General features: G+C 37.8%; 1 protein-coding gene across 1 annotated transcript in view; it reads left to right on the top strand.

Moving 5' to 3' along the window:
* The window catches only part of LOC124794644 (autophagy-related protein 2 homolog A), a 496,478-nt gene that overhangs the window by 63,825 nt on the left and 408,627 nt on the right, over positions 1-24,026 (top strand). Inside the window, exon 5 of the mRNA XM_047258162.1 lies at positions 22,335-22,554. Within this exon, the coding sequence (XP_047114118.1) occupies positions 22,335-22,554 (220 nt within the window). The remainder of the gene's footprint in view (positions 1-22,334; positions 22,555-24,026) is intronic.

Raw genomic sequence — 24,026 nt, 5'->3', positions numbered from 1 at the left:
CCATTGTCATGTGTTTGTCAGAAGTAGGAAATGTTAGGTCAAATATTATATCTGCTTTAGTGCCCAAGTGCCACATTTGGAGATCCTATATTGCCACAGGAATGGCAGGAAATCCACAGTTAAATATGAGCAAACTGTGTCGGCAGCAGCAGTTTGAACCAAATGCACTGTTGCCACATAAGCTGCCTTAGTGTAGACATATGTTTGGTAGCAGTCATTTCCTTATGGTTCTACTTTGATGACACAGAACATGGGGGATAAAAGAACTCTCCTGTACCTATCCTGGTTAATTCTGAAACTGCATTTCTTTCTTGTTATACTGTCCAGTCAGTTTTGCACCTTTCTGTGCCATAGGTAGGGGCCAGTCTAGCTACACTCTGTATCACAATCCCAGAAACAGTTTTTCTGTAAGAATTGTAAAAATCACTTGCTTCTTGATTTGTAAACTTCACATAAAGATTCTCATTTCAACAAAGTTTGTTTTTTGTTTCACTTCTGTCTTTCACGTAACTCTTACATAGGTCATAGTGCCAGATAAACCAGAAAACAGTTGGCTACCAATCCTAGACTGCTGCTGTTCTGCCACATTTAAGAAATGGTCCACAGTGATATTGTGAGGTAGCTGTAGATAGATCTTCATTTACTGTGCACATTGCTGTAATCTTTGTTGCTCTGCAATAGGTTTTGTCATATTGCATGCTCAGTGCACACTTCGTGTATGAATATTTCTTAAAATTAATTTTGCAGTTTTTGTAATTGATGTTCCCTCTTCTTTCCCTACTGTCGTACACCTTTGTACCATCTTTATGGATAGGGAACTATGTCAAAAACGGTTACATGTTTAAAAAAAGTGTTAATGTTGTAATATGTGAGACAGCAAATTGGTACAAAAATAAGACCTTCATAGTTATTACATTTGCAACAATGGCCATCACATATGCAAGGCTTCCGTTTGTGTGAAATACTGCTTGACCAATAATTTTGCAACTGTCATGATTTACTTGCTATTTAAACCTGAGTACCTTTGTACAGTCTCAGTAGCAACTGATTGTGATGAGTTATGTCACTGAAATATAAAACCTGCAAGACATTTACCACTTTTATATGAGACATGACTTACAGAAGACAAAAATCAACTATTCAAAACTGACTTTTGCTGTCATTTTCACATGTTAGGTGCTACAAATGCCCCATATTTGCTCTTTCGTTTCTTTTGCTGTTCACTTTCTTATCATGCTTAATACTTTTGGTACCAGCCATAACACATGGACAAGCATGTAATACATCACTTTATACTGATGTAGTCCCACTACAAACTTTGAATAAACTTTTTTTGTGGTGCATATGACTGCTAGGCTTTCAGCACTTCTCCTTTACATCTACAAACAATGGAAAGACTGAAGATAGTAACTCACTGGATAATTGAGTTGTTAACTTTACTCCTTTCTGTATTTATATTCCACCAAGGACTTTAGATTACAATACCTACTTGCATCCAACTCACACAGCCTCAACAGTCAGTAAACCGTAATACACTCATTCCATTTTCACACAAATGTGGATATATTCTTAATCAATTGCAATATTTGTAGGAGTTTAGGAGTTGAACAGATTAATATTCTTTTCATGCAACATATCTAATGGATTTACTGAAGTCTCTTAATTTAACATAATCATGTAACATATCTCCAGTGAATATTAAATTCGTGTTTAAGAGTCCTCAAGAGATTCCATGGAAATCGCAGTATGTCAGTGCACACTCCTCTGTAAGATACCTTGGATTGGGGTTAAGTTAAAGGATATCATTCTAAAATATCGGTGTATGTGGATTTACGGAAAGGCTATCTGGAAATTAACTTCTGACTTTTCATTACGATAGTTGCTTCAGTGTTTATCAAATACCAATATCTTTGTACAGTTTTTAGTAAAGAGAGAGTACATTTTTCTAAAATATGGCAGTGAACTTTTACAGTGGAGGAGGAGGAAGACAAGTGTACAAATGTTATCCTTGCCAATTACTGCAAATGGAAACTTTTATTACATCCAGCTAGATCATGCGTATTGGGGAAAAATTTGAAGTGATCACTGATGGAAAATTATTGGAGTTTAACATTTTGCAGGTGTGTAATGATTGGAGAGTTTCCAAATGAAGAGACACACATTTGTGTTTCCTTACAGGTGATTAGCAAAAGTTTTGTCATCAGTCATTGATTTTGTGCTTTTGCTAATTATGCATTTACATCTACAATGTTACTAAGGAAGTACACCAGTATTTCTGTTTCTTTTGACCTAATAAAGGTAAAAGTCTCTTATTTGCAGTTAAGTAAAGGAAATGAATAACTTTCTAATCGATCCATTACTTCCTCTTTTCCTTCGCTCCATAAGAATCGCTTTCTCCCATTAACTGACATTTCAAAAGGCAAGTGGCAACATGCAAACCCTCTTGAAACACAGATACAGTGTGTGTTTACACGGAAGTGAATGTCAATTGTGAAAGTTGAAATCTATTAATCAAAGCCATATTTATATGATCAGACAGATGTGTTATTGGGAAAACAGTTAAGAAACATAACTTCCAGATCTATCCAGGACATATTGAACAGACAGTGGTAGAATATTTAACTTGAATAATAGAAATGACCAGCCAGGATCTAGCTATCTGCTCCTAAGTATTGGTGAAGGGAGGTGTTGAAACTGCAGTACCATTTTGTTGCCGGCTTTTGCCATATGTGGGAACGGAATCGGCACTATCTGTCTTAAGTACATTATACTGGATAGGAAAATACATTTTAGCATCCTGCAACATCAGATGGGTAAAGCAAAGGAAATCCTCTGTAACATTAATATTACTATTATTTTGAGCGCACTGTGGGATACAGAGCAATTTTCCATCTTTTAAATTAGGAACAAAAACTATGAAAGAACCAGACCAACCCTTTTAGAAGCCAACTTTTCCACCTAAATAGTACATGTTCACTATACGTGATGGTCTTTTACATCTCTACTGTGAGCAGTCACCATGAGGGTGGGCTTTGGCTGCTAATTAAGACAAACTCTGTGAGAACCAAACAGAGTTTAAGAAGTCTGCACGAAAGTTAGTAGACAAGCATGGGCTGTTAATGTAACCGTGCATGAGTAAATATTAGTAATAAAATGTGTTTACAGTCATTCAGCAACCCCATGGTATACAATCTGCCCATCTGAGTTCTTTTTGAAGAGATCTTGGCTGCTTGACTTAAATGTTTACAGTGAAATTGAATTCCACAAGCTTTGACTTCACATGAACTCGCACAGAAAGAAAATAAAATACACAGTTGTATTGTTCTTCACAGATGGTTTTAAGTAGAAGAACTTGATAATATGTAAATAAAGCAAAATAAAATTGAATCTATTTTCACATGCTGCCGAGCAAAGCAAATTATGTACTGTTAGTCACCCAACATACAAGGTATGGTTGAGACCAAGAACACATCATATTTACAGAAATGCACAATTTTTAGAAGTGAAGCGTCCTGCTCTTTCTTACTTCCACAAAGAAGTTGTCATATTGTTTTGAATTGGAATCTGTAGAATTTCGAATAATCTCTGTACTCGCCACAGGGACTTGTGCTCATCGTATAAGGTAGTGCTGATTGCTCTTGAAAATGCATATACTTGCAGTAGTCAGCATTTGCAGCAGTGTCAATGATATATATTGTATTGATAAAAGAAATATTAGATGAAAATAAATAAATAGGAAGGAGGTTCACTATTTGTTAATGGGAATGTAATTATTGAATATAATAGAGGGAAACATTCCACGTGGGAAAAATATATCTAAAAAGAAAGATGATGAAACTTACCAAACAAAAGCGCTGGCAGGTCGACAGACACACAAACAAACACAAACATACACACAAAATTCTAGCTTTCGCAACCAATGGTTGCCTCGTCAGGAAAGAGGGAAGGAGAAGGAAAGACAAAACCCATATCCTTTTGTCTTTCCTTCTCCTTCCCTCTTTCCTGACGAGGCAACCATTGGTTGCGAAAGCTAGAATTTTGTGTGTATGTTTGTGTTTGTTTGTGTGTCTGTCGACCTGCCAGCGCTTTTGTTTGGTAAGTTTCATCATCTTTCTTTTTAGGAATGTAATTATTGTTATATTTGTCCTCAGTGTGCGTAGTAAAAGATAATTTAAGTCCTCACATGACTTAACATTTGTGAAATTGAGGAAATGTAATGTTGTAATAAATTAAACAATGGAAAATCCAGGATGGAATACTGACATAAATTACATATCAAAAGATAGTTTTTGGCAAATAGAGTAAAATACTCAGCTTTAAATATCAGAATTTTTATTTAAAATGTTATTCAGCCTTGAATATCTATCTATATTGTTTATCAACAATGTAGAAAAACATGATTGCTACTTACCATAAAGATAACATGCTGAGGCTGAAACCTTAGGTGTCAGTTTCCTAAATTTGTGCCTGTCTGCAACTTAGCGTGTTATCTTTTTGGTAAGTAGCAATTGCCTTTTCCTGTATTGTTGATATTCCATCCTGGATTTTCCATTGTTTGATTTTATCTTTACTGTTTCTTATGTAACTCTTCTATTAATGGTAACTGAAATTGCCTTAATGCTTAAAATGACAGCCATTTGTGCCAACTGTTATTTTATGGTAAAAATCAGCATGAAATAATATGATGACTGAAAAGATTGATTATGGGTACACGTTAGACAATGATCGACTTGAGGCATGTACAGTTGAGGCATGTACAGTTGAGGCATGTACAGTTCTGATCATTTATTAACTGTCTTTCAGAACAGGTTTGTGCATCTAACATTTAAATTAAAGCTTGGTTCATCGACCACATTTACATTTGAACATAATTGCAATAGATCACACAAAAATGATACAAATATGATAACTACTGTTTGGTTCAGTGTCTTTAAAGTACCTATGTTCATGCATAAGTCTTTCATAAAATGACTACCAGCAGTACATGACACATTACCTTATCAGAACCAGCACAAGATACTAAGTGAGTAAAAATTAAGCTTCCTGCTTTACACAAATTAATTTTCATTGTTGATGATGGTGGTAACTCTTGCCTTAAAAAAATAATACATGACATATACTGTATGTTAATCTCATGTTTTGACTTCTTTATTCTTAAACAAAGATAAATGTGCTCATACATTTGAAACATTAATTTATATGATAGTAATTCCATCTCATGGCATTTCTTGGAAAGGATGATTTAACCTGGTGGCTGTTAGGTCACTAGATGTCTCTCTCAATTGTTACAAAATCAGCAGCATGGAAGGCATTTGTCTTGAGATGAATATTAATCATAGTGCCAATAAAAAAGGAAACAAAGTGTGAATATTTCCTCTTATCAACTAAAATACACATCGTAAGGTTATGATGTAGTCAGAACAAAGGAATAAAATTGCTGTTGATATTCAACAAATGTCACTGTAATACCAGAATAAATGAATACAGGTAAACACACATATAAATGAAAATGTCAAAGAAGATGTTAACGATGTTCCCAAACTACATTGACAAATATATGTACCCTCTTGATATCAGAAAGGTTCACTACAGCATCTAAAGGAAGATAGAATCTCATTGGCAGCTGGTGGTAAGTAGAGTGGGATGGATAGAACAGTTCAAAATTGAGCTGCCTTCCGGTTTGATGAATGCTATAGTATTTGATATCTGAACGCATAACTAATACAGACAACATTCTGCTGTCAGCACATTCCTCTCAGCAACATAACAAAATGGTCAGTATTATAGGTAGGGCTGTTATAGATTCTGGATTTGTTTTATAAGCATGTAAATGACAATGATGGCAAATTCTCACTATCTGAGTACCTTGTTCTCCAGTTGCAATGATGATACACATTACAGTGAGTTGATTTATAGTCTGCAATACAACAGTTATGTTCAGAAATTCAACAGTGAAAGACAGGTGCAGTGGTATATAGAGTAGGTAAGCAAGACATGGGTCAAGCTAGTAACAGCCATCAGTGTAAGCAAATGAAGGACCAGTAGATGTGACAGAAGTTAAGTAACAAATTAGAAATGTGGCAACTTTAGGAACCTGGAGTGACTTGGAGAAATAACTGTGGCAAAATTATGAATCCTAGATGAAGCACTAGGTTTTCTAATTTATATCATGTGCATTCAAGGAACTTCATGTGAAGAATTTTGAGAAGTAACTTGCACAGTGGTACAAGAGAAAAACTCTCATAAGGTTTTACCAGGAACAATGCCACAACATGTGAATGTTGGATACAGATTTCATTTAGCATTTTTCATATGGCATTAGGAAAAATAATTCCAGTTTGACTCATCTGATTTTGGTGAGAATGACATATACAATAGGGTAGTTGTTCAGAGCTGGTCAAAGAATAGTAGATGCAATTTTGGACAGGCTGCATGGGGGGTGTCAGCTATTTAGTTAGATTAGTATGGTATGAGACATCTGATAAAGTAGTACAGATGAAAGTTTTGTTTAGTAAAACTGAGGAGACCTTGGATTAATTGCAGTGCAGAGTAATGCATTTCTGAAGCCTGAAAGAGAATTAGCTATCATAAGAGCAGACAATGATGGACAGATTCTATTAGTGAACAATTTGGTCTTTCACCTGTGGAGTGGAAGAGCACATTGCACAAGATTACAAGAAAAAGGAGTACAGATCCAAGAATGGAACATCTTGGAAAGAATTCATTAAATGACAGATTTTACAGAAGGACCACCACAATGTCCACCCCAAAGACACAATAATTACTAAGAGTTTGCCACTGATAATTGTTCTGAATGTCTGATTATTAAGGCAAACAACTGTGGAGGAAATGTTCGTTTCCTAACTGACACGGGCTCATATTTCTTTGATATGGTACCATCTGTTCAACGAATATATTTGGTTACATAAAAAATTGAATAATCAAGGTGTTGAATGGGAACAAAGAGTACAATTATGAGGAAGTTGTGATTGGCTTTGTGGTAGGCTATGATGCAAATGTGGGCAGAATGAAAATGATAAGGTGTGATGAGATATTGTTAAGGTATGTTAGGCTTAGATTTCCTAGTAGCTAACCATGCTCAAATCTATATAGCAAAAAGAGAAAGTTGCTAAGGCATTACTAGGGCTGTGAAGGAAACTAAGTCAGTCACTCCTTGTCTACTGAATCAAGCCAAATTCCATTACTCAGTAACAGGGAATGATTTATGTGCACTAGTTTACAGCATACATTAGAACTGATGTTTTCTTGTCCAACAAGAATTCGTGGTCATCAAGGATCATGCTGCTCTAAAATGCTTGTAGAACTTGAATGACTCAAACAGCTAATTACCTTGAAAGGCTTTGCATTTACATGAATATTAGTTCTAGGTAATTCATTGGGCCAGAAAATGAGATAGAAATGCAGATAGATTAAGTAGAAAAGTCTGAGTATGCTTCACAGTGGACAAAAAGAAGAAAGTGATGAATTTTGAGAACACCAACTTGCAGCATCACATTCTAAATTGAGAACTGTTCATGGAATACTCTGCAAAAGCACTGAGAAAGGAAAGATCAAGAAAAAAAGTCCTGAGGAGATGTCATAACAGTTTGTTACAAGAGTACAATGGAAAAAAAACCAACAAATTTGTAAATAGCAAATATCTGATGTTGTTGTTGTTGTTGTTGTTGTGGTCTTCAGTCCTGAGACTGGTTTGATGCAGCTCTCCATGCTACTCTATCCTGTGCAAGCTTCTTCATCTCCCAGTATCTACTGCAGCCTACATCCTTCTGAATCTGCTTAGTGTATTCATCTCTTGGTCTCCCTCTACGATTTTTACCCTCCACGCTGCCCTCCAGTACCAAATTGGTGATCCCTTGATGCCTCAGAGCATGTCCTACCAACCGATTCCTTCTTCTAGTCAGGTTGTGCCACAAACTCCTCTTCTCCCCAATTCTATTCAATACCTCCTCATTAGTAATGTGATCTACCCCTCTAATCTTCAGCATTCTTCTGTAGCACCACATTTCGAAAGCTTCTGTTCTCTTCTTGTCTAAACTATTTATCGTCCATGTTTCACTTCCATACATGGCTACACTCCATACAAATACTTTCAGAAACGACTTCCTGACACCTAAATCTATACTTGATGTTAACAAATTTCTCTTCTTCAGAAACGCTTTCCTTGCCATTGCCAGTCTACATTTTATATCCTCTATACTTCTATCATCATCAGTTATTTTGCTCCCCAAATAGCAAAACTCCTTTACTACTTTAAGTGTCTCATTTCCTAATCTAATTCCCTCAGCATCACCTGACTTTCACGCCCCTCGACTCTTATAACTGCCATCTGGTTTCTGTACAAATTGTAAATAGCATTTTGCCCCCTGTATTTTACCCCTGCCACCTTCAGAATTTGAAAGAGAGTATTCCAGTCAACCTTGTCAAAAGCTTTCTCTAAGTCTACAAATGCTAGAAATGTAGGTTTGCCTCTCCTTAATCTGTTTTTAAGATAAGTCAGTATTGCCTCACATGTTCCAATATTTCTGCAGAATCCAAACTGATCTTTCCCGAAGTCGGCTCCTACCAGTTTTTCCATTCGTCTGTAAAGAATTCGTGTCAGTATTTCGCAGCTGTGACTTATTAAACTGATAGTTCGGTAATAGATAGTTTTCACATCTGTCAACACCTGCTTTCTTTGGGATTGGACTTTATTATATTCTTCTTGAAGTCTGAGGGAATTTCGCCTGTCTCATACATCTTGCTCACCAGATGGTAGAGTTTTGTCAGGACTGGCTCTCCCAAGGCTGTCAGTAGTTCTAATGGAATGTTGTCTACTCCCTGGGCCTTGTTTCGACTTAGGTCTTTCAGTGCTCTGTCAAACTCTTCATGCAGTATCATATCTCCCATTTCATCTTCAGCTACGTCCTCTTCCATTTCCATGATAACTTCACCATAAAGCACATGTTAGTGGTTACGTTTCTGAAGTATGATTCCTGGAAGTATTGTAATATGTGCAAAATGAATGCATCTCAAGAACAACTACCAGGAACATGTGGATCTTTTGAATGAGTGGGACTTGGTACTGAAGGTCCTGTACCAAAAACAAGAGATAGGAATTATTTTATTTTGACTCTTGGAGATCTCTTTGACAGATATCAGTTAATGATATGGATTCCTGACCATGGTGCTAAGACCACTGCATATATATTCATTAAGGAATGGGTTCTGAAATTTAGTTCACCATCTTCTGTGATTTGATTACCGCCCAGGGTTCCAGTTTCACATTTAAACTTCTGGAATAAGTACGCAAGCAGCAGAAAATTGACAAGCTAAGGGTAACACTGGGCTATCCTGAGGGGAATGGACAACTGAGTGTTCTCCTCTATTAAAGTGGTGATAAGTCACTACATTTGAAAGAAGCGTGATATATCAATCACATGTATTCCATACATTCAAGTGCTGACAACACAAAATTTCATACCAACTGATTCAGCCCTTTTGAAATTATTTGCAGAAAATTAATGACCTCTCTGTTTGACATTGCAGCACTTGCAAGAGGCAGCACTAGTGATCACACCCGGAATGTAACAACCAAATTAAATGATATAGGAAAGAATATACAGGGTTGTAACCACCAGTCACCCCTCCAGTTGTTGTTCCAGTAAGCTGTCCAAGAAGACCAGAGCTGTTATGTCTAAATATTATGTTAGTGGCATAGTTTGTCTGAGTAATCTGGTGGTAAGAAATTTAAACTGCTTAAGAAAAGACCTTATAATATTCTTGAGATTGTCACTCCAGTTACACTGAAATGCAATTGCCACTTTGTTCAGTGTAGTGCCCTTGAATAGTTTAAGCAGTATCTGAGCATGTGAACTGCTGAACTAGCTGATGAACTGGAAGAATGTTCTTGTGGCAGACTCAGGAAGCAGCCAAAACAGCTACAGTGTGGGTCAGATTGCTGTCAGTTGGTAACCAGCTGATGCCAAGGTTTGCCGTTCAAGAGTCAGAATACTGCCAGTCATCCTAGTGTGCAGTGATGAGGAGATGCAGACACTGTACCCTGTATCTGCATGTGCCAAAAGCAATGCTGAGAGAGAGAGAGAGAGAGAGAGAGAGAGAGAGAGAGAGAGAGAGAGAGAGAGAGAGAGAGATGGGGGGGGGGAGGAAGAAGGAGAGGGAGGGAGGGAGGGGGGGGGGGGTTAGAAACATGTATGCATCTCTTACAGGTGGCAGTCTAAAGTGTGTGGAAGCATGTGTGTATTCAGTGTGTAATGTCTAGTTTCACCTCGTTATTTGTTATTTTGAGTTTTGCTTGTCTGTAGATGTCATTAAATACTAGTTTTATATTCTTTCACAGTTTATAATTTAAATGATATAGAAGAGGATTTTCAAAGGTCAACAAGGTCCTGTATCTTAATTGGGGCTATTCCTGCCAGTCACACCATATGGGTCTCAGAAAGTCACATGGCACTATTTGGGTTACAGCTAAAACACAATTTCATTTAGCATTTATGTGTTAATAATGCTTCCTAGAAGTATTACCTCACAGTGGCCACATTAGCTGTAAAATGGGACATTTTTTTATTTGGTAGTGGTGCAGTCAGAACTGCCTTTGAACCTCACTGAACTAAGACCTGATTGAAATAAGCAGCAAATTAGAGCTGTTAAGAAAAGGAATACGCTTGAATATAATAAATTTTAATGAGCATCTAGCTGTACTATGCAATATGCTGCATGGAATATACAACCAGTAATACAGTTTTCATTGGCAAGGTAGGTAGACAGTTCATTGCTCATTTCAGTATTATATGGAACCAGAAGTAATTTCAAAAGAAGTGAATGTCTTGAATGCACATTTGACTCCTAGAACTGAGTACCTTTCCAGTTTCAAGTTATGGTCAATCTGGCTAATTCTATTATTGTGCCTGATTACATTTTGTTTTCTCAAATTAAAAGTTACTAAGTCTGCAACTGAGATAGCACATTGTATGCCTCCTTTTACTGTCTACACACAGTTCACAACATTCCAGAGTGAAAATGGCAGATATGTTTTTAAATTATAAAGATTTGATGAGAGTAATGTGGGTCATTCTGTATTGCAAATGCAGCTTAGGGTCTCTGAGAGCAGAATTTCTCAAACAGGCAACATATTACAATGTAATAGCCTTAGATTTTATGAAGGAGACTAAAACTGTCTGGTAGTACTACCCCAAGCCTCCTCCAATTCACATTAGATGGCAACTTATTATGATACAACAAGCATATAAAATATACATTGTGTCCCAAGTATATACATGTATGGCATTGCTCTCAGATCCACAAAATATCATTTCATAAAATAACTACAAGCATAAAGGCCATTTAAGGGTAATGTGCAATATTTGTTCGGAATGCAACTTCACCAGTTCTGTTTTGATGTTCATATTTGTCAGAGCACAGTCTGCCCACGTGTGTTAGTTGGTGGGAGTTGTTAGTTAGTGGGAGTTGTTAGTTTCCCAGTATTACCAACCCCAGTTTCCTCTGAGCTGCTGGAGAACTGGAACATGTCCCTACCTAAACCTCTATTTGGGGGTCTGGTTCCAGCTGTGATGCAGTGTACATTTGAACAATGATACGCAATTAAATGCTGCTTGAAATTTGGAAAGTTCAGTGGCAAAATATTTCCAGTGATCGAGCAGACACCTGAAGCTGAAAGTTTGTCAAAACAGTAAGTGTTTCAAAAGCATAAGGTGTTTTTAGGAGGCCTGGATATCAGCAACAAAACTCACTCTAGACATCCTTCAAAGTCTGTAGGTGAAAACAATTTGATTTGTGTGCTTGAGCATCTGGACACAGGCCATGGAATGAGTGTTTGTCTGATAGCTCAGACTCTGGATATGGGGAAGTGCTTGAAAGGCTGACTTGGAATGATACCATCTTCAGATAACTGACAACATGTAAACTGCTGTTGCATGTGCCCTAAAGGTCTTCCAGCCCTAACCTTCCAGGATACCAACAGTGCTTGAAAATGTATTGATGTAGGATGGTCTTATAACACAATGTGCCATTCTGATTAAGAAATTAGTTTTTATGGACTTGGTGACCCTGCCTAAGTAATACTCAAAACAAGATTGCCACTCACTTATTAAACAGTCTAACTCAAGCATGTAGGGCTCATGACTCAAATGAGTTATCATGCATGTAAATATACACTTATCGAATTGTTCACTTAATAATACTGTAAAATGAAATTATAACCTGGCAGATCTGTGTAATGTGCATAAGATACATTGAGCCAAAATAGAACTGTACATTATAACAGAGAGTGTTTTAAACAAGTGGGAGACAGCAGGTTGAGGCATATTAATAGCGTCATTTAAAATACATGAATTTTACAAATCTTAATATGCGTTCATTATGGAAACTGTAGGTATATACTAAAATCAGACAACCAAGTGGAAGTGAAGGAACCAGGCTGTGCCAGAGGCACTGTGTATAATACTGTTTTCTTTCTTTTTGTGTAGGGACCGGGTGAGTGGGAGAGAAAGGGGGGGGGGGGGTGTAATCAGATACAGTTTTGTGCAACAAGATCATATGGTACATTATAAAATGTTGTCTTACAAAGTGCCATATAATGAAACCACCTTCGCTGACATCACTAGGATAAAATCAGGGAGCCAGCAGGACCTGAAGGTAGAAGAATATTTATCATGGACTGCACATCATTATATGCTTGCATTTTATAGCTTTCTTTCTTGTAATCTATGATAGTTGCATTCGAAGAGAATATGCTCCATTACAAAATTCGTACTTACAAAATGTCAGTGTTAAAACCAACAGTTCTCAGATTGTTAAGATAAAATCAGGGCCCAGTGGGGAGTGAAAGAACCAGGATGTGAGTTCTGTGCATCATTAGATGATTAACATTTTTCTTATATTTTAAACTTTATGTACATTTGGGAGTTAGTGTGCATAACAAATAAAACTGCAAGCAACATGACCTTGTCATTGGATCTGGTCAGCAGATCTCATTGACCAGTGAGTAACTCTAAGAGTTTCTGGTTATCTCTGGTACAACTGAAGAATGTGCCAAGGAAGTCGAAGGCCAAATGGGGCAAGCAAGCAGTCATGTGACCAAAGCAGAGCTGGCAAGTAGAGAAGTTACTGAGAAGGGTATTCGGAAAAGATATCAATAAATAAAAGTAAAAATAGTCACACTCATTTGACAGAAAAGAGCAAATGGACTGTCTCACTGTGTGTTGTGGTACACTTTACATGCGATGTGGATCTGCACTTTCTATGAAACTAGTATTGGATTTGTAAACGTGAACTATATTATGTTTAGATACATTGGTGTTGTTCAGTGGTTGGGTGCCATGCTTAAAATTGATATCTTTAGGGTTTGTGACCAGGTCAAATCTGGGATTTATTTCTGACGCTTATTTTGCTGCTTTCACTTCTGCTAAGAGACACCGAGGTTTGGAATCCATGTTAAGTTGGTTAAGATAGTTTTAAGGTTGGAAGAAGGCAAGTGTATACAGGAGACAACAGGACCATGCCAAGGAAAGAACCATAGTGGACAAATTGGCCTTCAGGATGAGGATATCTTTACTTTCTCATATATCAGAAATATCATATGTGTAGCTGTAGTTTTAAAAGGTGGAGAAGCAAAAATCCCCTTCACACATTTTTCCAATGTAATTATTTTTTAGTCAGTGCAAATTCAGTGTCAACAAAACTTTTTCATTCAGTGTGGTTGGACAGAACCAATAATGAATGAATGAGTCATTACCATTCAGGCTGTTATTTATTTATATGTTTCCTTTGTTTCACCACTAGTTTTGTGTTTTTAAGAAATGTGTGTGAATTCCTAAGGGACCAAACTGCTGAGGTCATCAGTCCCTAGACTTACACACTACTTAAACTGCCTTAAACGAACTTATGCTAAAAACAACACACACACAAATGCCCGAGGGAGGACTCGAAGCTCCGGCAGGAGGGGCCGCGCAATCCATGACATGGCGCCTCATACCACGTGGCCACTCAGCGCGGCCACATTTTTAAGATGTTATCCAATGATAATCTACAAAAATAACCATATGTACAAGGGTTGGAACTTAAATAGTGGCAACTACTTATTAACAATTGATACAAAAGAGTTACATGTTTGCACCTGCTACTGTCCTTGAAAGTAGTTACCAGCATTATGTAGAACCTGTTGCTGGTGATGTGGAAGGTGTAGTATACTATTAGCAGATCCTGTTCTGTTGATGGTGCAAATGGAGCGGTCTAAAGTTATGGTGATTCTCGTGTACGACTGTGATGGTGTTATCCTAATGCATTATGTTCCTCCATGGCAGACTGTCAGTGCACAGTATTACTGTTCGGTTTTGGAGCATAACCTGCGACCAGCTTTGCGAAAGAATCGGTGACACTTTCTGCGCAACCCACCCATCGTATTGCACGACGATGCACAGTCGCATACAGCGCAAGCTGTGGCTGCTATGTTCGGTCGATGGGACTGGGAAGTACTGTACCATCCACCACACTCCTCGGACTTAAGTCCTGGTGAGTTTGATTTGATTCCAAAGATGAGGGAACCACTTTGTGGCATTCACTTCAGAAGTGTTCCAGAGATTCGACAGGCAGTAGACCACTCCATTCGCACCATCAACAGAACAGGCTCTGCTAATGGTATACTACGCCTCACACATTGCAGGCAACGGGTTCTACACAATGCTGGTGACTACTTTGAAGGACAGTAATAGGTGCAAACATGTACCTCATTTGTATCTACATCTACATCTACATCTATACTCCGCGAGCCACCTTACGGTGTGTGGCGGAGGGTACTTATTGTACCACTATCTGATCCTCCCTTCCCTGTTCCATTCACGAATTGTGCGTGGGAAGAACGACTGCTTGTAAGTCTCGGTATTTGCTCTAATTTCTCGGATCTTTTCGTTGTGATCATTACGCGAGATATATGTGGGCGGTAGTAATATGTTGCCCATCTCTTCCCGGAATGTGCTCTCTCGTAATTTCGATAGTAAACCTCTCCGTATTGCATAACGCCTTTCTTGAAGTGTCCGCCACTGGAGCTTGTTCAGCATCTCCGTAACGCTCTCGCGCTGACTAAATGTCCCCATGACGAATCGCGCTGCTTTTCGCTGGATCATGTCTATCTCTTCTATTAATCCAACCTGGTAAGGGTCCCATACTGATGAGCAATACTCAAGAATCGGACGAACAAGCGTTTTGTAAGCTACTTCTTTCATCGATGAGTCACATTTTCTTAGAATTCTTCCTATGAATCTCAACCTGGCGCCTGCTTTTCCCACTATCTGCTTTATGTGATCATTCCACTTCAGATCGCTCCGGATAGTAACTCCTAAGTATTTTACGGTCGTTACCGCTTCCAATGATTTACCACCTATGGCATAATCGTACTGGAATGGATTTCTGCCCCTATGTATGCGCATTATATTACATTTATCTACGTTTAGGGAAAGCTGCCAGCTGTCGCACCATGCATTAATCCTCTGCAGGTCCTCCTGGAGTACGTACGAGTCTTCTGATGTTGCTACTTTCTTGTAGACAACCGTGTCATCTGCAAATAGCCTCACGGAGCTACCGATGATGTATCAGTTGTGAATAAATAGTTGCTACTATTTAAGTTCCTTTGTCAAGGAAAAGTTGAAATAAATAACAGCACGAGTGAAGAGAGAGAGGAAAAAAAAGAAAGAAAAAATGCTGCAGTCATTAAGTGAATGGTTGTGGTTCCCTCAGTGAAGAAGTTGTATGCTGTGAATTTGCTATCTTTTTATGCCTATGACAACTTTACTAGATAATAACTGGGCAATGGCTTTAAAAGCTGAAACTAGTTGTGAAATGATGGAAAAGTTAAATAAATAATACCCTGAATGGAAAAAAAAATTTGAGTAAGTATGTGGTTGTGGCTACCATCAGTGAAAAGGACCAATAATTATTGTTTTATTTTACATTAAAAAATGCATGTTTAATTGTTGTTATTTTCCCTGCTTTCTGTTACTTTAATTTCAGCTGTGATCTTCAGTTTCTTCCTCTGTAAAAGCTACTTATCTCCTACTGAACATAAGTGGCTTTGTATATCATTTCCTAATATGGATTTTTATGTTCTAATCGGAGAGCTGCATCAAACCAGTCTCAGGACTGAAAACCATAACAACAACAACAACAACAACAACATTAACATTTTAATCTTGTGCATCCAAATGACAGCTGTAGATGTTAAACAATTTCTCTTTTTTTTGTCTGAAACTTGCACAAATATGGTAATTTATGGAAATTTTTGTACTTCCTGTCTAACCAGAAGAAGTTGGTCTCATGAGCAAACTTACATCAAAGCTCTCTGGCTCTGGAAAATTCACTTGATGACTGGCACTTCTTGTCATGCAATGTTTGTGCAATTGGAGCATAATTACAAAGTGATTATCATAAATTTCTAACATTTAGTAACAGAAAATATACATGACTACCTAATTATTATCAGTAGATGCTTATCTCTGCTGTACGTGATATTGATGATGCACAGTGTAGCTAACATGTTAAAACAAACCTTCACATGATGATCTGGTGCAATGGTACATATTCTCTGCCTTATATTTCACAGTGGTCTGTGGAGTATAGATGTAGATGCTATGGATGGGTCCCAATCAAAATTCCATCAAATGTGCAACACAAAAAGCTTAGAACTTTTTGTAGGTTATTGTCTGCAGACGTTAAATAATTTGGAAGAAGCATCTTTGTGCTATCAGCTGCACAATTTTATGTTTATTCTCTACTGGTTTTGAAGCTTACAAGAGAACGATTATAAAATATACACAAGCATCATAGGAAATGGAGGAATTAAAAAAAGGACATTTTTAAACTGTAATACATAAACATTGTGAATCAATGGATCAACCACACATTTCTGTCTTATGTAAGCCATACAAGCATAGAACATATTTAATTGTCATGATAGCCTGCCTTAACACAATCTATATAAAAACACTGTGCCCCTGCACAATATTTGGTGATAACTCCACACTTAATTATTGACACATTATAACTGTCAAAGGTACAAAGACTATGTGAATGTCAAAGAGGTCAAATTGAAACACGCATACCGTGTGAATGCCTAGGAGACTGCAGATGTTTTTTGGTCTAGCCAAAGATTATAGTTGACGGAAATAATGTGGCATCCTTTCTCTGAATAACAACATAAATACATAACCTGATATAACGTGGTACATTGACTTTAGTGTTATAGAAATTTACAAGAAGCTATTTATCTGCTCTAAACATTGTGAAAGAAGTCAAGTGAAGGACTGCGATGGAATAGAACACAAAAAACTCTTATATTACATGATAATTCCAATGAAGTTGTTATGTATTTAGATCAAAAAAGACAATAAAAGTACGAGAAGTGTTGGAGACAGGTGTGGAAACCAACCATTCAACCTGTCAAACATTAAAATTATGTTAAAGTGTCATCAAATCTTATTAAAGTATTATTTGGCCCTTGTGGGGCTCTAAAAGCTCTACAAAATGATCTCTGCTTAGTGCATGTAGACAAGTGGTCATACCTCTGGATATATCTGTCTAGATGTTATGGTTATTAATTTACATATGAGGAAGTGGAGGTAGAAAATGCAGTTTATTTATTATATAATAATGCATTTTGATAAAAAGTCCACAAATAAAGTACTCCCAAGGAATGAAAATAATACTCTCCCATGTGATGTTTAATTAACAACCTTAAGTGGTAGGTTCTGTAAATCCCAAGAACACGATGACCTCAAGTGACAGATGCCATAAAACCTAGAACTCAAGTAATGGATGGTGTAGTCCCAAGTACACTATGATCTATATCTTAAATAATTTGTTTACACTATAAATGGTAAGTGTCTGTTTACATGGTATTTAGACTGAGCAATAGGTAATTTCTCAGTATCTGGATGGCCCAATCATGGTGTCAGGTCTGTAGAACTAAGACCTCAGGGGAAGGGAGGTTGGGAGGCCTTGATGATATTACCCTTCAGTAACGGAGTGCATTCCTGTAAAATCATGGGTGGTAATTGACCAGTTGATAATTGTAGTACCTAGGTAGTGAAGTAATATGTATCTCTATTTTTGTTTCATTCTTTTGACAAGACATAACTGTCAACAGCCACATGAAACTTATATCTTTGGAGTTGTACGACAAATTTTTGGGTAAAACAAGTGATATCACATTAAGCTGAGGTTCATACAATCATTGATTAAAAAGATATGTGTAAACTATCTCATATTGAGGCTCAGCCAGCGATACATCAAGTCACATAAGATCCCATCATAGGTTATAAAAATATACAGGTGTAAGTGCGTCATCAATTGTATATAAGGGTAGGAATATGAGAATTCTTTTTGACACATATACAAAATAGTATATATATATATGTCTGCTTGCGTCTGTATGTGTGGATGGATATGTGCGTGTGTGCGAGTGTATACCTGTCCTTTTTTCCCTCTAAGGTAAGTCTTTCCGCTCCCGGGATTGGAATGACTCCTTACCCTCTCCCTTTAAACCCACTTCCTTTCGTCTTCCCCTCTCCTTCCCTCTTTCCTGATGAGGCAACAGTTTGTTGCGAAAGCAGAAGGGAAAGGCAAGCACACATGACCTCCAACTCCAGCATCTCGAGTTGGTGGTCATGTGTGCATGAGGTGTGCTCACTTGTGTGTGTGTGTGTGTGTGTGTGTGTGTGTGTCTCTCTCTCTCTCTCTCTCTCTCTCTCTCTCTCTCTCTCTCTCTACTGACGACAAAAGCTGTGGCCAAAAGCTACACTAGTGTCCAAAATTAAAGCAACAGAGTGCTGCTGTTTCACTGTCCTGCATCTAATTCACAATATAATCATGTAAACTGTCAACAAATGTCATTACGATTGTGTTTTGCACAGCAGATGGCATTTCGATCAATGGACAGCCATGCCAGGAATGATGTCAGGATACCTATCAAGTGGAGTAGTGTTTGCAGGGTAGTCTCACATCCACAGTGGCTGTGTACACAGTTACAGATGGTGTAGTATGCCACAGAGAAGACACCTACTGGCTCTCAGCAGTGGAGGGCCATAGGAAGAATGGAAGCAGGAGAGTCACAAACTGATGTGGCTTGATGGCTTAATGTGAAATGTTTTGTTGTTTCTTGGAAGGGATGACAGTTTATAGAGGCAGAAACTGTATCCCAGAGACAAGGACAGGACTGACCACATGGGACATCAGAAGGAATGGACCGTTATTTGGCCGTAAGGGAGACCCGCTGTCTGTTTACCTCTGGCGTGTCTTCACAGAAGGGAACATCTAGAGTGGAGCCGTCAACATGCCACATGGACGGTCGAAGGGTGGGCCAATGTTCTTTTCACAGATGAGTCCCGATTTGGTGTGGGGAGTGATTCTTGACAGATTCGCATCTGTGGCATGGAACATGATTTCTGGACCTTCATTGTGGAAAGAGACTGATATCTAGGAGGATCCATAATGGTGTGGTCAGGTATTATGAAATTGTACAGGTGAATCAGCAAAATTTAGGCAAATCATGCACCACTTCCACATTGTCATTAATATGTCCCAGTGAATAATGGTGTGCTTGCAAGTATCTACCCAAAGCACTCCCATTGTTGCCATCTGCATTCTCCTTATGACTTCCAGCAAAATAGCCTCCCCTTTCCCCAAAGCAGAATTTGTCACAGTACAGACACACTATCTTTTGTACACCACATCCATATAAATACTAACTTTATCAACTGTTCTACGGTGTGATCTACTGATCAAATGTTCTATGGTCTAACCCATACCCACATTAACTTTTTAAAGAAAATAATCACTACTCCATAGACCAAAAATTTTGACGCAAAGGTATTACAGACATTGGCTGTGAATGGACATTGATTGAAACCAGTGGGGAAAGCTGAAAATTTGTGCCAGACTGGGATTTGAACGTGACTCTCCTGCTTACTAGGCACATGCTCTGACCACTAAGCTATGGGGACACAGTGGTCATCACAACTGCGTGGACACCTTCCACCAGACCGAAATTCTCAACTTACCCACACACTACTAATGTAGTGCCACTTGCCCATTATCCTCATTACTCACAGCATTTTGCTGACTCCTGTAATAGTTAGAGCCTGATGTGTATCTGCACTGATGAGATCATTGACCATCTCACCTTAATGCTGCAAGTAATGAGGATAATGGGCAAGTGGCACTTCATTAGTAGTGTGTGGATAAAAATTGAGACTTTAGGTGTGACGGAAGGCTTGGAAGTCTTGCTGGGCCAGTCAGTGTGGTTGCAATGACCACTGTGTAGGGATGGCTTAGTGGTCAGAGCATCTACCCAGTAAGCAGGAGACCCATGTTCAGATCCCAGTCTGGCACAAAATTTCCAACTTTCTGTATTGATTTCAGTCAATGCCTGCTTGCAGTCAGTGTCTGTAAGTCCATTGTGTCTTAATTCATACTGGCTGCTGGATCAGATCAAAAAGGTGATAGTACAGACACTATATATATAGCTACATACACAATTGTCGAAAATAGACAACGGACACACACACACACACACACACACACACACACACACACACACACACACAATCCCTGGCAGCTGAAGCCAGACTTCGAGCTGCAGTGCATGATGGGAGAGGCAACTGGATGGTGGTAAGAAAGAGGCTCGGGTGGGGAGGGGAAGGGATAGCAGGGATACTCACCAGGTGGTGGTGCAAGAACACACATACAGGTTTTAAACTTTGCAAACTCCTGGATGACATTTCTGAACTCTGTCCCTTTTTCTTAAGTCCACTAGTTCTTTTCCTTCACCACTCTTCCTTCCCCTTCAACCCTTCTGCCACAAGAAGGAGCCACTGGTTCTAAAAGTTTGCAAACTTTAATACCTGTGTATGTGCATACTTCTACCGCCATGTGGTTAGTAGATTTTTTTTTTATCAATCAAATTAAATTTTTAAGGTTTGCATCAGAAGGTGGAATGACCTGAAGCATGTCATGAATGAACAGTAATAAATTTATTTTGTGATCTAGGTGAAAACTACATTTTAATGTCTGTACTCTACCAGTTTTGGAGCCTACATTAAATTGTCAGAGGAAGACAACAGTGTACCACTTGCAATAGGGCCATGCCTAGTAAAGATTTATAGTGTTCAAACCAACCTTCAAATTAATGACAGCATTTCCTTTTTTTACTCTAATAATGGCATTGCAATACAGTCATGCCATCTACAATAAATGAAGATCAGTGAAGAGAATTACCAAACAAGGGACTGGGGAAGAAGTCATAAAGACCGATACTGTTTTTATTCTGAAGAGAGGAAGATATTTTGAATAGTAATTTTTCCTAAGTTAAAGAGGAAATGTGTTGATTTAATGATATATATATATATATATATATATATATATATATATATATATATATATATTATATATATATATATATAGAGAGAGAGAGAGAGAGAGAGAGAGAGAGAGAGAGAGAGAGAGATTGATGGAATAGACAGACAGACAGACAGATTGAAGGAGAGGGGGGAGGGGGAAAGGAGGCCATATTTTAAATGAACTGAAATTCATTCCACATCCCCTTTTCAGATGTCTCTTGTAAGTAAAACTTTGTGTAGTGTTTTATTATATTGCAATAGAACAGTAACATGCTGTGACCCATAAAGTGCAATGGTGTTACATGTGTGATATATCATTAAAGTATGGTTGGAAGTGAAGAACAATTAGCTACTTGTTACAGACACAGAACAGGCACACGTTTCACTAACACACTCCTGATAGGACATTGTTCTCAGATGTGTGGTATTTTAGTCTTGTTAGAGGGTGCACCAGATTTTGATATTTGTGGGATACCCATCCCAGTATCTGATATTTTAAAGAAAGTGTGTTTCATTTCCTGAGGGCAGTGGCAACTTGTAATGCTCCCTCAGTATGTCCAGAAGTTGACACTGTTGTGATAGACATAAGTTTTCACAGTGGTATTTTTACTGTATTGCATAGCTGGTGACTCATAATAATCTACCAGACTCTATAGTCTTGTTACTGTGCTTGTATTTTTCTCTTTCTCTTTGCTGTTTCAGGATAATTTTTTTTCTATATATGCATACATAATTTTAGTACAAGTTATGTCATATGTCAAAATTGAGTTCGCTCAATTTAATCCATGAACCATAAGATATTTTGGGTTACATATGCAGGAGGGCTGCCTGTTGCGTAGATATTGAGAACTTTTGAGATAAATATTCAACAAATCAGCTGTCTTGTATTAAGTCTGTCAACATTTGTTTCAGCATGGACTACTGTGATGAGGCAGGTACTGATCCACCAACACCCCCAATGGGTGACACCCAGCTGCAGCAAGCTAACAAGCTTTATCAAGTTGCCGCCTTTACAACAAAGAAGTTTTATTTGGAAGGTGTTTCATTATATACAGATGAATTTCCCTCCCAAGCTAGGACATTTTCTCGATCTGTAATGTCATCGTCAACAAGTTCCACGCCAGAATCCAAGGTTTGTATCGTTTCAGGATTTTATTTTACCATTTCAGTCAAATTTTGTTCCATTCAATCCATTTCTGCTGTGAGATGCAGATGAAACAGATAAATAACTGTTGCCTGAAATGAAAACCCTATAGTTATCAAAATTCAGCAGCAAAATGCATAAATGCTTTGTGAGATATTGTGACCCTTTTTTTTTTATGCATTAAAAAACTGATGCTAATCCTGACCACTGTATGTATTAATTGTATACTGCCTTATGTGTTCCAGCTTTACGACATTCTCAAAGGTTCAAAATGTCTATAGCACATTCTTAGTAAGATGAAACTGAATTTGTCAAATGTGGATAAATAGTATCTGCCCTACATTACTTGATGACATCTGAATGCAAAATGACTGGACCAATTTATCTAATCACTAAAAGGCTTATGTAAATTATAATATGACAGAAAAACCGCACAAAGTCACAGTTTTTTCCTTTCTTATCTTGTTGACTGCATCACAAGGCATTTCAAGAACCTATGCCTTCTGTGTCCCTCAGACAATACTAAAGTTATAACAGTATTTTTTCAGGATTTGCCTGCCCCTGATACTTCCACTGTAGTTTCGATGTTCCTTTTCTTTCTTTTTCTCCTATCCACATTAAAGTATAATTTAATAATTTGTTCTCATTTAATGCTACAGTGTATTTCCTTAGCACAACCGGTTTGTGATGAGCATCAAACTTCTTCCATTTTTGTGTTCAGAAAAATTACAGGTGAACTTGACATATTTTAGCAAAATTTTCAATACTTTTAGGCATTTGTTAAAAGCTGTGTGGCTTCAGACATGCATATAATTGCTACAGAAATTTTTTTCAATGTATCTTGATCGCAAAATGAACAGCAATACTGTTAGTGTATCATTCAGCTCACGCAGAGTGGTGACTGGCTTGGATCACCCAAATAACCACATGTACTGTTCCACAGGTAGAAGAGAGGGGCATTTCTTTGAGAGATTCCCTTCCCTCTTTCTCCCTGGCTTGTCTAGCTCCAAAAAGTGGTTAGTAGCAGTGTTGTCAGGTTTTGGGCGATTCTGTGGAATTTGGGTATTTTGAGAGCTTAGGGGCTTTAATAAGCCACATATTACATGGTTAGATGCCACTTCATAATTCTAAACTTGTGGGTATTTCAAGGGTATTTTTGTCAGAGTTGGAGGGTAAAAAAGATATTTCAGATTGGGAACATGGGTTAGCAGTGTCTTTTGTTCTGCTGTTATTTACCCTGCCATCTTTCTGCTGATAGCAATGCTCTCTTCAAGTGTTTTGGTGTTAAAGAAAAAGATCTGTTGCTTAATTTTTCCACTGGTAAGTGCATTTTTTTTCTGTTATATTTTTAATAAACACCATAAAAGCTCATTAAGTTGCTAATCTTTTTGTAATGCTTCTTCTGAAACACATTTTTTTAAGCCTAATGTATGACCTTATGGTAGACCACTACTCCTGTA

Source organism: Schistocerca piceifrons, chromosome 4 (assembly GCF_021461385.2).
Source record: "Schistocerca piceifrons isolate TAMUIC-IGC-003096 chromosome 4, iqSchPice1.1, whole genome shotgun sequence".
Classification (NCBI taxonomy): domain Eukaryota; kingdom Metazoa; phylum Arthropoda; class Insecta; order Orthoptera; family Acrididae; genus Schistocerca; species Schistocerca piceifrons.
Note: the sequence above shows the minus strand (reverse complement) of the source record. Positions and strands in the feature narration are given on the sequence as shown.